Source organism: Pristiophorus japonicus, chromosome 3, assembly GCF_044704955.1.
Source record: "Pristiophorus japonicus isolate sPriJap1 chromosome 3, sPriJap1.hap1, whole genome shotgun sequence".
NCBI lineage: Eukaryota > Metazoa > Chordata > Chondrichthyes > Pristiophoridae > Pristiophorus > Pristiophorus japonicus.
This window is the reverse complement of record NC_091979.1, coordinates 95,460,251-95,478,084: the sequence shown is the minus strand read 5'-3', so window position 1 is coordinate 95,478,084 and position 17,834 is coordinate 95,460,251. Positions and strand designations below refer to the sequence as shown.

The 17,834-nt window shown below is 46.9% G+C and overlaps 1 protein-coding gene across 11 annotated transcripts in view; it reads right to left on the bottom strand.

Annotated features, from left to right (window-relative positions):
• LOC139259802 (bromodomain adjacent to zinc finger domain protein 2B-like) overlaps positions 1-17,834 on the bottom strand; it is a 441,395-nt gene that overhangs the window by 7,518 nt on the left and 416,043 nt on the right. For 8 of the 11 annotated variants that reach the window (XM_070875573.1, XM_070875574.1, XM_070875572.1 and 5 more), the window contains 4 exons: positions 13,073-13,380; positions 12,548-12,683; positions 11,856-12,002; positions 3,677-3,948 (listed from right to left, as the gene is read on the bottom strand). In XM_070875573.1, coding sequence (XP_070731674.1) covers positions 3,677-3,948; positions 11,856-12,002; positions 12,548-12,683; positions 13,073-13,380 — 863 coding nt within the window. The remainder of the gene's footprint in view (positions 1-3,676; positions 3,949-11,855; positions 12,003-12,547; positions 12,684-13,072; positions 13,381-17,834) is intronic. The other 3 variants (XM_070875579.1, XM_070875581.1, XM_070875583.1) reach the window with 2 other exon arrangements.

Genomic DNA, 17,834 nt, shown 5'->3' with positions numbered 1-17,834 from the left:
GGGAGGGGGAGGGGGGGAAGAGGAGAGGGAGGGGAGGGGGGGAAGAGGAGAGGGGAGGGAGGAGGGAGGAGGGAAGAGGAGAGGGAGGGGAGGGGAAGAGGAGGGGAGGGGGAAGAGGAGGGGGAGGGGGAAGAGGAGAGGGAGGGGAGGGGGAAGAGGAGAGGGAGGGGAGGGGGAAGAGGAGAGGGAGGGGGAGGGGGAAGAGGAGAGGGAGGGGAGGGGGAAGAGGAGAGGGAGGGGAGGGGGGGAGAGGGGAGGGGGGGGAAGAGGGAGGGAGGGGAGGGGGGGAAGAGGAGAGGGAGGGGAGGGGGGGGAAGAGGAGAGGGAGGGGAGGGGGGGAAGAGGAGAGGGAGGGGAGGAGGGGGGAAGAGGAGAGGGAGGGGAGGGGGGGAAGAGGAGAGGGAGGGGGAGAGGGGGGGAAGAGGAGAGGGAGGGGAGGGGGGGAAGAGGAGAGGGAGGGGAGGGGGGGAAGAGGAGAGGGAGGGGAGGGGGGGGAAGAGGGGAGGGGGGGAAGAGGAGAGGGAGGGGAGGGGGGGAAGAGGAGAGGGAGGGGAGGGGGGAAGAGGGGAGGGGGGAAGAGGAGAGGGAGGGAGGGGGGGAAGAGGAGAGGGAGGGGAGGGGGGGGAAAGAGGAGAGGGAGGGAGGGAGGGGAGGGGGAAGAGGAGAGGGAGGGGAGGGGGGAGAAGAGGAGAGGGAGGGGAGGGGGGTGGAAGAGGAGAGGGAGGGGAGTGGGGTGAAGAGGAGAGGGAGGGGAGGGGGTGTGGAAGAGGAGAGGGAGGGGAGGGGGGTGAAGAGGAGAGGGAGGGGAGGGGGAGGGGGAAGAGGAGGGGAGGGGAGGAGGGGGAGGGGAGGGGGAGGGGAGGGGGGGGGGAAGGAGGGGGAGGGGAGGGAAGAGGAGAGGGAGGGGGGGGGGGAAAGAGGAGAGGGGGGGGGGGAAGAGGAGAGGGAGGAGAGGGGGGGGGGGAAGAGGAGGGGGGAGGGGAGGGGGGGAAGAGGAGAGGGAGGAGAGGGAGGAGAGGGAGGGGAGGGGGGGGAAGAGGAGAGAGAGAGGAGGGGAAGGGGAGGGAGGTATGGGCTGAACGGGAGGAGGAGGGACGGGGTAAGGCTGGACGGGAGGGACGGGGGAAGGCTGGAGGGAGGGAGGGGGAAGGCTGGACGGGAGGGACGGGGGGGAAGGCTGGACGGGAGGGCGGGGTAAGGCTGGACGGGAGGGACGGGGGAAGGCTGGACGGGCGGGACGGGGAAGGCTGGACGGGAGGGACGGGGGAAGGCTGGACGGGAGGGGAAGGTGGAAGGCTGGACGGGAGGGACGGGGGAAGGCTGGACGGGAGGGACGGGGGAAGGCTGGACGGGAGGACGGGGGAAGGCTGGACGGGAGGGAGGGGGAAGGCTGGACGGGAGGGAGGGGGAAGGCTGGACGGGAGGGGGAGGGGGAAGGCTGGACGGGAAGGAGGGGGAAGGCTGGACGGGAAGGAGGGGGAAGGCTGGACGGGAAGGAGGGGGAAGGCTGGACGGGAAGGAGGGGGAAGGCTGGACGGGAAGGAGGCTGAACGGGAGGGAGGGTGTGAGGCAGGGGTGAGGCTGAACGGGAGGGAGGGGTGAGGCTGAACAGGAGGGGTGAGGCTGAACAGGAGGGGAGAGGCTGAAAGGGGGAGGCTGAACGGGAGGAAGGGGGAGGCTGAACGGGAGGGAGGGAGATGCTGAACGGTGGGGGGGGTGGGGGGAGATGCTGAACTGTGGGGGGGGGGAAGGATGCTAAATGGGTCCTGCTGCCGCCGAAGAAGCTGTGGCGCCGACACTTCGGGGGGGCCCGCCCCCAGCGAGATGCCGGGCGGGCGGGCCCCACTGACAGCGTGGAGGGAGAGGGGTAGAGGAGGGGGAAAGAGGAAGGGGAAGGGCTGAATGGGAGCGGGGGGGTGGGGGAAGAGACTGAATAGGAGGAGGAGAGGGAGCTGAACGGGAGGGAGTGAGGCATGAGTCCCGATCTTTGCCCGGGGAGCACATTCGGCCAGGGCTCGGACCCCTCCCACACAGCCACGGGGGCGAGGAGCTACTGCACATGCGCGCACGCTCTAGCGTGCATGTGCAGAGGTCCCGGCACTGTTTTCAGCGCCGGGACCTGGCTCCAACCCGACCCCTTGGGCTGCGCCACGCCAAGCACGAAGACATTCTGAGGAGACCGGAGAATCACAAGCTAAGATTTTGGTGCCCTTTTTATTCTAGAAAGTCAGCGCACCTTATGGAGGTGTGCTGTTTTTACAGAGGGCGGAAACTTGGGCCCATGGTGCTTTAATTTTGCACACCAATCTCTTGTGGGACTTTGTCAAAGCCTTTTGAAAGTCGAAATACACCACATCCACTGGTTCCCCCTTGTCCACTCTACTAGTTACATCCTCAAAAAATTCTAGAAGATTTGTCAAGCATGATTTCCCTTTCATAAATCCATGCTGACTTGGACCGATCCTATCACTGCTTTCCAAATGCTCTGCTATTTCATCTTTAATAACTGATTCCAACATTTTCCCCATTACCGATGTAAGGCTAACCTGTCTATAATTCTCTGTTTGCTCTCTCCTTTTTTTAAAAAGTGGGGTTACATTAGCTACCCTCCAGTCCATAAGAACTGATCCAGAGTCAATAGAATGTTGAAACATGATCACCAATGTATCCACTATTTCTAGGGCCACTTCCTTAAATACTCAGGCCCTAGGGATTTATCGACCTTCAATCCCATCAATTTCCCTAACACAGTTTCCAGACTAATAAGGATTTCCTTCAGTTCCTTCTTCTCGCTAGACCCTCGGACCCCTAATATTTCCGGAAGGTTATTTGTGTCTTCCTTAGTGAAGAGAGAAGCAAAGTATTTGTTCAATTGGTCTGCCATTTCTTTGTTCACCATTATAAATTCACCTGATTCTAACTGCAAGGGACCTACGTTTGTCTTCACTAACCTTTTTCTCTTCACTAACCTTTTTCTCTTCACATATCTATAGAAGCTTTTGCAGTCAGTTTTTAAGTTCCCTGCAAGCTTCCTCTCATACTCTATTTTCCCCCTCCTAATTAAACCCTTTGTCCTCCTCTGCTGAATTCTAAATTTCTCCCAATCCTCACGTTTGCTGCTTGACCGTATCTCTATTATTTCCTGTAGCTTTACCCTCACCGCTTCCTCCCAGAACTATGCTAGAGTACCCCATTTCCTGCACTTCTCCACCAACACTCAACAGCCTCAGAATTCGATGAATCAAGCATCATTTCCACCACCTCCAATACGATTTCACCACCAGACACATCCCCTCCCTCCCCTCAGTATTCGTTCCCGCCATGATACACTGGTCCATGCAAGCTGGAGGAATAGCATCTCTTTTGTTTCTACTACGCACTTTACAGCCCTCTTTAGATCTTTACCACTTTCTCTTAGACAGCAAGTAATGTAGGATGGGTGCATCAGCACTTGAGAATAGAGCTTGGGATGGGAATCCCTTATTGGTACACGGCCAATAGATGGTTTGCATCACTGCTGTCGCCTGCCTTTTTCTTCCACCATACTCGAGCTACTGGAGCCTTCTCCACTTAACCAAATAAATGTTTCCAGCATTTTTTGTTTTTAAATTTAAGAAAAGATCAAGTTCACTATTTATATTAAGTGTACTTATACATTTGGAAGTCCAATTCATACCTGCACAAAGCCAAATCCTTGCTATTATCTTTTATTGTTTTCCACTTCTTGGTAGGTGATGAACCCTCTAGCCTAGGTGAGTTCACAGATGGGCTGTCATCCACTTTTCGTTTTTTTGACTCTTTACTTCCCTTCTTTGGGGTACTGCTTGTACTAGCTGTCTCCTCATCATCACTAACACCGGCTCCAGATAACCTCCTGCCCTTCTTCTGCTCAAAATTCTTCCTTGGACGATTTAGAAATTTTTTACTCCGTGGAGACTGACCACTTGCCTACCGAAAGGAGATATTGGACATCGTCAGAGAAATTAGAATAGCAAAAATTACAAATTGTCATTTTGTTAAAATTTGCAATATTAGCTAAATAGTTTAATTATTGTCAAATGTAACAATTTTGAAATAACAGACTAAACACGGTTGGTGAGGAAGCTTTCTTTCTGCCAGCATGTACTGGAAATTCAGTCCATTGAAATAAGTAGTCTGAAAATGACCTGAACTGCATCCAATAATACAGAAGTGAGAACTTCATCAGGCCCCAATTTCACCATGTTTTAATATGCATGTTCAGGATCTGCATAATATGTCAGTACCAAAGAAAATTCTACATTTAATTATCAAGGACTTTAGTGGAGAACTTGGGGAGATGAAGAGCAATGTACTTGAATTAGAAGACATAATGGGCTGGATAATAACTCGGAGGCAGGGTGGAAGTGTTGGTGTGGGGAAGGTCTGGTTTGAGGTCAGAAAATCTGGAAAAACAGGCTTCCCTCAAGTCCTGCTGAATTTAACAGCAGAAAGGAAGATCGGAGTCCGGAATTGGAGAAGATCAAAGGTCATGCAGGAGATCGGAAGGTTTGGGAGGGTGGTGCCTGATCGCGGGGGATTGGTGAAGTAGGTAGACTGGATCCAGCAGGTAAGTGGAAAGGCACTTACCTCTTGGATCCAGCAGTCCTCGCCTCCCTTTAGCCGTTGGGTTTCCTGAGGCCCAGAAAACTTGGTCGACCATGATTGAATTTAAAATCGTGGTTATATCGGAGGCACGCAGCCTCATTATAATATGTAAATTGCTAACCCGCCTGCTACGAGCAGGTTGGTTGCCCACTCTCGCCCTGCCTGTGTTAAAATTGGAAGAGGGCAGGCTAGGGTCGGGATTCAGATTTTTAAAAATCCTACCCGACCCAAACCCGCCTATTTTTGTGGGTTAAAATTCCCCCCAATATTGCTGAGAGCGATTTTATTGTGATTCACAGAGTGTATGAATGAGAAGTGTTCTGGATGGAGGGATGTGATGGGTGAGCTTTGTGCTGCACCTGACATTTCAACATTTTCATAAATGATCTGGAAGAAAGTACTGATAGCTTCATCTCAAAGGACATAAAAATAACAGGCGTGGTTAATATGGTGGTGATGGGGACAAACTGCAAGAGGACTTGAGACTATTTAGGAAAGTGGGTGGACAATTGGCAGTTGCAATTTAATGTAAAGTCATGAATTTAGAGATACAGACCGGGAAAAGGGATTACAGAATAAATAGGAAAATACTGTCCAATAAACATCACTGTCTGATGATTGCAAAAAAGTTAATTAGATGTTATGTTGCATAAAAAAGTAATAGAGTGTAGATTAATGGAAATAATGTTATTATACAGTGTATTGGTCGGGTCCCACCTATAGTATAATACGCAGTTCTGGAATCTACAATGAAGACGAGCTAGAAAACATAGAGAAAATCTAGATGAAATGAAAGGAGCTAAAGAAAAAAAAAACAAGGATAGACTGAAAGAATGTGACTCTTCTCATTGGAGAGAAGGAAGTTCAAGGGATATAATTTAAGTTTTCAAATCAAGGATGGAGGGGACCAGTCAGCACTAATTGTATTGCTATGAGACAGCAGAACAAGGGTACATGAGTATGGATTGGGGAAGTGGTAGATTCAGGCAGGATGTATAAATATTACTCTAATAGTTTTGTGGAAGAACTTACCAAGCGAGATTGTAGGGGCAAGTAGTTTAGATTTCTTCAAGCTAAAATTGGGCATGAATATTGTGGGATACAACTGCAGGGACAGCAGGAATGTGGACCTATGATCTGGTTCTATGATCCTAAACCACGGGGGGGCTAAATTTGATAGCCCCCAAAAACGCGCATGGGGATCACGATACACAATTAACTCGCACCTGTTCAATGTGATGCAGGCAGCATGCCAACTTCGTGCTGTGCGCTCATTTCCATGAATGTATGTGTGCAGCCAACACTATTGATTGGCTGCACACATCAGTAGGGGGCTCAAAATCGTGAGAGGTTAGCACCACTGTAAGGGTGAGGTGAAGCTATGAATGTTGGTTATCAGTCCTGATTGATAGAGGTTGTTGGTAGATGAGTGATGGGGGTGTGGTGTATTGTGCAATTGCTGAGGCTAGTGGTGCAGTGGGATGTGGCATTTCAAATTGCATTGACTGACCTTGAACACTTGTAAGGTCACTGAATTTTTACTAGCACTGCATCCAGGTCCTCGAAGCTTGACTCCTGGCATTGACTGCCATGCCTATCTACTCCCACTGTCTTCTGAGCGTTTTCAAGGGGAGGAGTGGTGTGGCTGGAGCAGGTGATAGAAGTTGTACAACAGATTCTGGCCTGGGAAACACTCAATAATGGCATAATATGAGAGGAATGGGCTCCAAAGTTTTCTGACACTGCACTGGAGGCCTTCGTGGAGGAGGTAGAAAAGAGGAGAAATGTGCTGCATCTATCAGGGCCCTAGAAGACCCTCCAGACAAACGCTCAGAAGACAGTGGGAGTAGATAGGCATGGCGGTCAATGCCAGGAGTCAAGCCCTGAGGACCTGGATGCAGTGCTGGTAAAAATTCAGTGACCTCACGAGTGGTCAAGGTCAGTCAATGCAATTTGAAATGCCATATCCCACTGCACCACTAGTCTCAGCAATTGCACAATACACCACACCCCCATCACTATCTACCAACAACCTCTATCAATCAGGACTGATAACTAACATTCATAGCTTCACCTCACCCTTACATTCTTAGCACTGCTGCAAGCCTTACACCCATATCTCAGAGCTTGCACACACTGCCACCGATTCAACCATGACAGCAACATCACCCAAACAGATTGCACCACACTCACTGACACACTTCTCTCTCTCTTGTAAGACAGGGTGGTGCACAACCGAAGGCAGCAAGACCGAACTGGCAGGGAAGGTGTGCCTGCATGTCCTCATTCCCAGAGGAGATGGTGTTCGCCATCATTGGAAGAGCCATTGCTGAGGCTGTGGCCAGCAGTGGGGCTGACACCATCGAAGATGACAGTATCCTCATACCTGATCCTCCCTCTCAAAACCAGTTTCCCCATATCCCACAATTTCATCTGATTTACAAGCAGACGGTGTAAACATGCACCTCTTGCTTTCCGCTGCTCCCCTCTCCACAACTTTGCTCTTGTGCTTTTCTCCTTTCAGATACCCAAGAAATGCAACCCGGTCAGCTAGTGGTGGGAGAGCAACAGATGGAAATGCAAGAAGACAGTGATGATGAAGAAACACTGTCACTCAATTTCACACTTGCAGCTACTTAAGGAAGTGGTCCTAGAAATAGTGGATGCATTGGTGATCATTTTCCAACAGTCTATCAACTCTGGATCAGTTCCTATGGACTGGAGGGTAGCTAATGTAACACCACTTTTTAAAAAGGGAGGGAGAGAGAAAACGGGTAATTATAGACTGGTTAGCCTGACATCAGTAGTGGGGAAAATGTTGGAATCAATTATTAAGGATGAAATAGCAGCGCATCTGGGAAAGCAGTGACAGGATCGGTTCAAGTCAGCATGGATTTATGAAAGGGAAATCATGCTTGACAAATCTTATGGAATTTTTTGAGGATGTAACTAGTAGAGTGGACAAGGGAGAACAAGTGAATATGGTGTATTTGGACTTTCAAAAGGCCTTTGACAAGGTACCACATAAGAGCTTGGTGTACAAGATCAAAACACATGGTATATACTGACGTGGATAGAGACCTGGTTGGCAAGCAGGAAGCAGAGAGTCGGAATAAACGGGTCCTTTTCAGAATGGCAGACAGTGACTAGTGGAGTGCCACAGGGCACAGTACTGGGACCCCAGCTCTTTACAATATACATTAATGATTTAGATGACGGAATTGAGTGTAATATCTCCAAGTTTGCAGATGACACTAAACTGGGTGGCGGTGTGAGCTGTGAGGAGGACGCCAAGAGGCTGCAGGGTGACTTGGACAGGTTAGATGAGTGGGCAAATGTATGACAAATGCAGTATAATGTGGATAAATGTGAGGTTATCCACTTTGGGGGCAAAAACACAAAGGCAGATTATTATCTGAATGGCGGCAGATTAGGAAAAGGGGAGGTGCAACGAGACCTGGGTGTCATGGTACATCAGTCATTGAAGGTTGGCATGCAGGTACAGCAGGCGGTTAAGGCGGCAAATGGTATGTTGGCCTTCATAGCTAGGGGATTTGAGTATAGGAACAGGGAGGTCTTAATGCAGTTGTACAGGGCCTTGGTGAGGCCTCACCTGGAATATTGTGTTCAGTTTTGGTCTCCTAATCTGAGGAAGAACATTCTTGCTATTGAGGGAGTGCAGTGAAGGTTCACCAGACTGATTCCTGGGATAGCTGGATTGACATATGAGGAGAGACTGGATCAACTGGGCCTTTATACACTGGAGTTTAAAAGGATGAGAGGGGATCTCATAGAAACATATAAGATTCTGACGGGACTGGACAAGTAAGATGCGGGAAGAATGTTCCCGTTGTTGGGGAAGTCCAGAACCAGGGGACACAGTCTTAGGATAAGGGGTAGGCCATTTAGGACTGAGATGAGGAGAAACTTCTTCACTCAGAGTTGTTAACCTGTGGAATTCCCTGCCGTAGAGAGTTGTTGATGTCAGTTCATTGGATAGATTCAAGAGGGAGTTAGATATGGCCCTTACGGCTAGGGGGATCAAGGGGTATGGAGAGAAAGCAGGAAAAGGATACTGAGGGAATGATCAGCCATGATCTTATTGAATGGTGGTGCAGGCTCGAAGGGCCGAATGGCCTACTCCTGCACCTATTTTCTATGTTTGTATGTTACCAGCTCAGATACTGACACTGCATGAAATTTAGAGGATAGCATCGAGGCGGAATCTGCACGTAGTGAGGCACTGGGCATGAGTGGCCTGCAGCCAGGGCAGGAGGCATGGATAGCGTAGTTGTCAGCTTGCCAAAGAGCGAGGTTGCACACAAGTTCTGTTGTAGAAGTCACAGATGAGCACTTCGACGGGGCAGGCTACAGAAGAAGGCTGATGGGTATGCACAATGAAATGCTTGGTGCATTGGGAAGCCTGTCAGAAAGCCTGTGTGCAATGTCAAGGAACCTGGAGGAGGCCGGCACCAACTTGATACAGAACTTTGCGCAGAACTTGGAGCCCATCCTTTCCAGCATACAACTGGTCGCCAATTCCAACCATGGTGCAGCATCCGATAGTCGATGTCTCAGCTTCCATTGCAGCACAAGCAGCAGCCACCCAACATCTAAGCGATGCAGTGGAAGCTCAGACTGCTGTCATACAAGGTCAGCTTGCTGTTATGCATACTCAGACTGCTGCCATAATGGCTCTGGATTCCAGTATGGCGGAGAGGCACTGTTGGCGCGAATACATGACCTCATCTCTCTCATCTGGAGGGAGGAGAGCATGCCAGGAGATCTTAGAGATGCAGTGATCGTGACCATCTTTAAAAAAGGGGACAAGTCGGACTGCGGCAACTAAGGAATCTCCCTGCTATCAGCCACTGGGAAAGTCGTCGCTAGTGTCATCTGCAACCGTCTTTTCCCTGTGGCCGTGGAGCTTCTCGAGTCACAGTGCGGATTTTGTCCCCTGTGGGCAAAGCGGACATGATTTTTGCAGCGCGACAGCTGTAGGAAAAATGCAGGGAACAGCGCCAGCCCTTATACATGGCCTTCTTCGACTTTACAAAGGCCTTTGACACTGTCAACCGCGAGGGTCTAAGGAGCATCCTCCTCCGTTTTGGATGCCTCCAAAAGTAAGTCACCATCCTCCGCCTGCTCAATGACGACATGCAGGCCGTGATCCTTACCGACGGATCCATCACAGCCCCAATCCACGTCCGGACCGGGGTCAAGCAGAGCTGCGTCATTGCACCAACCCTCTTCTCGATTTTCCTCGCTGCCATGCTCCACATCACAGTTGACAAGCTCCTCGCTGGAGTGGAACTAAACTACAGAACCAATGGGAACCTGTTCAAACTTCGCCGTCTCCAGGCCAGGTCCAAAACCACCCCAACCTCTGTCATCGAGCTACAGTACGCGGACGACGCCTGCGTCTGCGCACATACAGAGGCTGAACTCCAGGACATAGTCGACGTATTTACTGAGGCATACGAAAGCATGGGCCTTCCGCTAAACATTAGTAAGACAAAGGTCCTCCACCAGCCTGTCCTCGCCGCACAGCACTGCCCCCCAGTCATCAAGATCCATGGCGCAGCCATGGACATCGTGGAACACTTCCCTTATCTCAGGAGCCTCCTATCAACAAGAGCAAGCATTGACGACGAGATCCAACACCGTCTCCAGTGCGCCAGTGCAGCCTTCGGCTGCCTGAGGAAGAGAGTGTTTGAAGACCAGGCCCTAAAAACTGTCACCAAGCTCATGGTTTACAGGGCTGTAGTAATGCCCGCCCTCCTGTATGGCTCAGAAACATGGACCATATACAGTAGACAGCTCAAGTCGCTGGAGAAATACCACCAACAATGGGCACTGGGGAATTTCGCCCTGAGTATCTATTCAGAACTACAGTATGCACTAAATGGAAGATTGTACAGTTTTACCCAAGCTCGCTCAAATAATACGCTCACTGTGATTGTTTCAAGCTAGCTAAGTCACTTTACCCAGGATGAGTATTCTGCTTTTGAAACAGTCCAACTAATTTTGTGAACCAACGCATTTGGGAAGCAGGCAGTCTAATTTTAGATTAGCTAAACTGAAGATAACCCAGTGAAGTCTTGTACATCACTTCAAATAGCTGCTTTGCAGATCTTCTAATGTTTATAGAATAGCACGAGTGAGTTCCCTTCTCCAATTGTGTTTTAGTTTTAAATTTATATTGTGTTTCAAAATACAGCTAAAGTTAATAGAAATATAAGCACAAGACATCTGTCAAGTCTGACAAAAAGCCTTCCTTTATTTGGTGGAAAGAACTTATTACAAAGATTACATGACATAAAGGCAAATAGAAGAATGACTTTGGATCTCAAACTACTGAAGGTTTATGGTTAAGAAACTCCAATTAGGTTTTCAAACTCCTAGCTGCCAGTGTTTCAGTAATGGGAATCAAATTACTGATCTTACTCCCTCGCTACATACTAAACAAGGACAGTATGTAAATGCACAAATTATGAATGCAAAGGTTCAGTTTCTGTTGAAAATTTCCAGTGAATGAATGGTGCATGGATGAGAAAGTTGACAGACTTTGAGGATTACTGTCAAATTAGAACTATGCTTTTCTAACATGAGAACATGGATTCCATCGAAAAAGGAAGGAACTGAAGAGAAGTAGGGATTGGAAGTAAAGCAAGAAAAAAATCTTGATGCACAGTACAAAAAGCTAGTGCAAATGAACAAAGTATTTCTATTACTTTCATTCCATTTACTGATTTCATTATTTTCTATCATCTGTTCTTCCAAACTTGCTTTACCACTGTTGCCAATAGTGAAAGTTTTGTAGCCACCAAAACTCACCCAAGCATATTGTAGCTTAAAATGTTCTCTTCAGATTTGGAAGCACAGAAGGTTGGTAGTAAAATCAACACACGAAAAGTAGATAATATAAATAAATAAAATCTGTTAAACCAATAGCTAAATATTGCAAATATGGTTTTAAAAAGTAAAACACAATATGGCCATGCCAGCTACTAACATTTCTATCCTAACAGTACAGATTTGAAAGTTCAGTGCAGCGAAATATAGCAGCTTCAATGCTACCAACACATCCGCAATCCATCTCATAAAGCGAAGTTACACCATAATATTTGCATGTACTATTTTAACAGTTGACAAATGTTAGACATTATAAAATATTATACAAACATCTATTATGAACTGTACAGATTTGGACTTCCAGATTATATTACCTTAGCGATGCAGGCAGGACAAAACCAGTCACCATCTGGAATTGTGGTAATCTTGGGTCTGTGGCAGTAAGTATGGCATCCCTTGTCACAACCATCACAAAGTAGAAGCAATTCTTCGTTATCTCCTTTTCGACATATCTGGCAATACTGATAAAAGTGGCAGAAAAAAGATTTGATTAAATTTGATCAAGAAATCATGTAACTATATTACAGTGCTACTGGAATAGTCCAGTATTGAGTAGACAACTCAGCAGTTACCTTATAGCATTTTGCTAAATAATAAAAATAAGACATAACAAAATAATTCTTCATCAATTGCCTGGTCTGTGTAACTGGGCTGGAACTTCAATTTTGTCTGTCCATTTGGAATACCAAGGATTCTTTAAACTGTTTTCCCCTGAATGAGTAAGTTTTCTTAGCTGTTTGCTAGCTTATTACATGGCGTTTTTTGAAGGAGGGGATGTAAGGGAGGAGGAGAAACTTGCAGAATCAGTTCCACTCAACAAAACTACACCCGCGAGCTGAGCATCATGCACTGACTGCTGAGAAGTCTCTGTTCTAAACTGTCTCATCCCACTGTTTGAAAGAAGCATGTTGCATGTGTTTATATTTGTATATAATGGGAGAAATTAAGAAAATGTAATGACTTAAATTAAATGGACATGGTAATAGAAAGAAAAATCGGTACTTACAACTTTCATGATTGATTTCTCCCATGCTATTGCCTTCTCTAATTGTTGAAGGCACATTGCTACCTGAGCAGCATTGTGAGCTCGAGACAAAGCTTTACGCCACATTTTCAATCCAGGGGCAATGTCTTCTTCACTTCTGTTGAAAGCAAAAAGAAACTAATGGTTAAAAAAAAATCATTAATGCAGTTTACATTATAGTGTCAAGTACATAAATATCACAAAGCCAACCAGTTTTTAAACAGCAGTGTGCACAGCCAGTAAAGAATTGATATAACGTTTAGGCATTTGAATTCCCCTATAGTATTGTGGCAACATGCCTTAAAGCTAATATAGGACCAATATGACGTAGGACATTCCTGCAGACAAAAACATCCACAGTAAAAGAAGTCTCTACAAAGCACCATGCAGATAAGGATGATCCACATGGATCACACACACACAAGAACAAGGGGGAAACAGGCAAGAAAAAAGGCTCCAATTAGCAGAAAAGCACAATAATTTTCCAAGTTAATCTCGATAACCTACCCATCACCATCACCAGTATTGGATGGTGCAGGAGCAGGAACTGTAACTGTGCCCACATTATCCAGTTTGATCTGAATGGTGGTACTTAAGGGGCTCTTCAGATACCTTCTCTCTATGTTCTTCTCCAAATCAGCCAGCCTCGTTACAGCTATATCTAGAGGGTTGCCATCTCGCCGTTCTATATTTCTGTTATTTTCCTCATCCTCTTCTCCAGTGTGATCTCCATCAGTCTGTTCCGTTTCAAAAGGTTTGTGTTCATAGTAGACCAGATCATCTCTGTCTGAAGCAGGCTCTGGACAAATCCAGCCCTGTATAAGAAAAAAAAGTTAGCTTCATTTTTCTTCAAATATATTTTTCTTTTTGAAGTTTTTTCTCCTGAATGCAATCATACAGGGAGGTACAATTCTACAGGTGCTGTAAGCCCTCAGGTAGTCATGTAAACGCCTGGAAAATTAGTGTAGGTAGGTTATATAACTATGAGGCAGGGAAGGCAGTGCATTCACAATCATAACAACTCTGTGTAAAAATAAATTCCTCATCTCCCCGGTTTCTTTTGTCAATTACCATAAATCTGTGTCCTCTGGTTACTGAACCTCCTGCCACTGCAAACAGATTCTCCTTATTTACTCAATTAAAACCCTTCATAATTTTGAACACCTCTATTAAATATCTCTTTAACCTTCTCTGCTCTAAGGATGACAATCCTAGTTTCTCTAGTCTTTCCACATAACTGAACTCCCTCACCCTTAGTATCATTCTAGTAAATCTCCTATGCACCCTCTGCAAGGCCAAGATTATGGTGCCCATAATTGGACACAATACTTCAACTGAGGCTTAATTAGTGATTTATAAAGATTTAGCATAAGTTCCTTGGCTGTTGTATATGCCTCTATTTATAGAGCCAATGATCTCATATGTTTTGTTCACAGCCATATCAACTTGTCCTGTCACCTTCAAAGGTTTGTGTACGTGAACATCCAGGTCTCTCTGTTCCTGCACCAGCTTTAAAATTGTACTATTTAGTTTACATCATGTTGGAAATGGTCAGTGTCTTGCATGTATATGGTACGAATGTTATCTGCTGCTTATCAGTTAAATTTCATTGTTCACATATCAGTAAAACAACCGCATTTCTGACCTTATGATGGAGGGAAGGTCATTGAATCATACAATACAGCAACAAAGGAAGCCATTCAACTCATCATGCCTGTGCCTGCTTTTTGAAAGAGCTAGCCAATTAATCCCATTCCCTAGCTCTTTCCCCATAGCCATGCAAACTTTTAGCTGGGATCGTTGGGCCTAGGACAGTGCATTGAGGAACTCCTGCAGCGATATGCAGGGGCTGAGATAACTGACCTCCAACAACGACAACCATCTTCCTATGTGCGAGTTATGATGCCTGCGACTGGAGAGTTTGCCCCCTGATTACCATTGAGTTTTACTAGGACTCCTTGGTGTCAGATTCTGTCAAATGCTGCCTTGATGTCAAGGGTAGTCACTCTCGCCTCACCTATGGAATTAAGCTGGTGTCCATGTTTGGACTAAGGCTGTAATGAGATCTGGAGTCAGAACCCAAAATAAGTATCAGTAAGCAGTTTAGTGGTGAAGTGCCATTTGATAACAATGTCAACTGCTCCTTCCATCACTTTGCTGATGATTGATCAGGTGGTAATTAGCTAGGGTGGATTTGTCCTCTATTTTATGAATAGGACATACCTGGCAACGTCGGGTAGATGCTAGTGTTGTAGCTGTACTGTAACAACTTAGCTAGGGGTGCAGTTAGTTCTGGAGTACAGCACTTTGATGTTATGAAGAGTGAATCAAATTGGCTGAAGACTGGTATCTGTGACAGTGGAGACCTCAGAAGGCCAAGAAGGATCATCCACTCAGCCCTTCTGACTGAAGATGGTTGCAAATATGTCAATCGTGTCTTTTACACTCACGTGTTAGGCTCCACCATCATTGTGGATAGGTATGTTCACGGAGCCTACTTCCCCTGTGAGATCGCTTAACTCTTAAGAGAAGTAGTGGCAGGAATTGTGGATGCATTGGTTGTAATTTACCAAAATTCCCTTGATTCTGGGGAGGTCCCAGCAGATTGGAAAACTGCAAATATAACACCCCTATTTAAAAAGGAGGCAGACAAAAATCAGGAAACTATAGACCAGTTAGCCTAACATCTGTGACTGGGAAAAATGTTGGAGTCCATTATTAAAGAAGCAGTAGCAGGACATTTGGAAAAGCAAAATTCGGTCAGGCAGAGTCAGCATGGATTTATGACGGGGAAGGGGAAGTCATGTTTGACAAATTTGTTGGAATTCTTTTGAGGATGTAATAAACAGGGTGGAAAAAGGGGAACAAGTGGATGTAGTGTATTTGAACTTCCAGAAGGCATTTGACAAGGTGCCACATAAAAGGTTACTGCACAAGATAAAAGTTCACGGGGTTGAGGGTAATATATTAGCATGGATAGAGGATTGGCTAACTAACAGAAAAGAGAGTCGGGATAAATGGTTCATTCTCGGGTTGGCAACCAGTAACTAGTGGGGTGCCGCAAGGATCAGTGCTGGGACCCCAACTATTTACAATCTATATTAACAACTTGGAAGAAGGGACTGAGTATAACATAGCCAAGTTTGCTGATGATACAAAGATGGGAGGAAACGCAATGTGCGAGGAAGACACCAAAAATCTGCAAAAGGACATAGACAGGCTAAGTGAGTGGGCAAAAATTTGGCAGACGAAGTATAATGTTGGAAAATGTGAGCTCATGCACTTTGGCAGAAAAAAATCAAAGTGCAAGCCATTATTTAAATGGAGAAAGATTGCAAAGTCCTGCAGTACAGCGGGACCTGGGGGTACTTGTGCATGAAACACAAAAGGATAGTATGCAGGTACAGAAAGTGATCAGGAAGGCCAATGGTATCTTGACCTTTATTGCAAAGGGGATGGAGTATAAAAGCAAGGAAGTCTTGCTGCAGTTATACAGGGTATTGGTGAGGCCACACCTGGAATACTGCGTGCAGTTTTGGTTTCCATATTTACGAAAGGATATACTTGCTTTGGAGGCAGTTCGGAGAAGGTTCACGAGGTTTATTCCGGAGATGAGGGGGTTGATTTACGAGGAAAGATTGAGTAGGTTGGGCCTCTACTCATTGGAATTCAGAAGAATGAGAGGTGATCTTATCAAAACGTATAAGAGGGGGCTTGACAAGGTGAATGCAAAGAGGATGTTTCCACTGATGGGGGAGACTAGAACTAGAGGGCACAATCTTAGAATAAGGGGCCGCCCATTTAAAACTGAGATGAGGAGAAATTTCTTCTCTCAGAGGATTGTAAATCTGTAGAATTTGCTGCCTCAGAGAGCTGTGGAAACTGGGACGTTGAATAAATTTTAGAAAGAAATAGACAGTTTCTTAAACGATAAGGGGATAAAGGGTTATGGGGAGCGGGCGGGGAAGTGGAGCCGAGTCCATGATCAGATCAGCCATGATCTTATTGAATGGCGGAACAGGCTCGAGGGACCGTATGGCCTACTCCTGTTCCTATTTCTTATGTTCTTATATAGCATGCTGCTTTCCCTGTTTAGCGTGCACACGGTGTTGTGTTGTAGCTTCACCAGGTACGACTGGTGCTGCTCCTGGCATGCGCTTCTACACTCCTCAATGAACCAGGGTTGGTCACCAAGCTTGATGGTGACAGAAGAGTGAGGGATATTCCAGGCCATGAGGCTACAGATCATGGTGGTATACAATTCTGCTGCTGCTAATGGCCCACAGTGCCTCAGATGCCCAGTTTCGAGCTGCCAGATCTGTTACTAATCTATCCCACTCAGTAAATTGGTAGAGCCACATGACACGATGGAGTGTCCTGTGTGAAGGTGGGACTCGGTCTCCACAAGGACAGTGCAGTGGTCACCAATGTTATCATGATAAATGCATCTGTTATAGGTAAGTTACGGAGGATGAAGTCAAGTGGGTTATTCCTTCGTGTTGACTCACTGCAAGCTCAGTCTGGCAGCTACATCCTTCAGGACTTGGCTAGCTCTGTCAGAGGTGGGACTACCAAGCCAATCGTGCTGATGGACCTTGATTAGTCTGTGGGACAGCTCTCCCAACTTTGGCACCAGTAAGGAGGACTTTGCAGGGTCGACTGTGTTGGGTGTATCTTTGTTGCTGTTCTGATCCGATGCCTAGGTCACAGCCGAGTGGTCCGTCCGGTTTTATTCTTTCTTTACTTTCTAGCAGTTTAATACAACAGAGTGGCTTGCTAGGCCACTTCAGAGTGCAGGTAAGAGTGAACCACGTTGGTGTGGGACTGGAGTCAGATATAGGCCAGACTGGGGAAGTTTCCTTCCCTAAAGGACATTAGTGAACCAGTTGATTTTTTACGACATTCCAACAGCTACATCGTCACTTTTCTAGGCTGGAGTTTAATATTTTGATATTTCAAATAACAGTGTTGATATTTGATATCTTCAAGATAAGAGGAGACTAATTGATGTCCTATTTCTGACTGCTCTATTTTTGATCGGGGCGGAGGAGCAGTGAGAAATCGGGGCCCAGGAGAGGCGAGAGTAAGGGGCCCAGGGGCAGCACGAGCCAGCCCACAATGCGATCGATGGATAGTAGGAGCGTGCGTGCGCACTAGGTCCGTGCAGCAGAGCTTGGTCTCCAGTCGTCTTGGTTAACCCTTGCCACTGGACCAAGACCTAGCTCTGTCAAGCCCGTGTGGTGGCTGGTGTGCAACTGCCACCCCACGT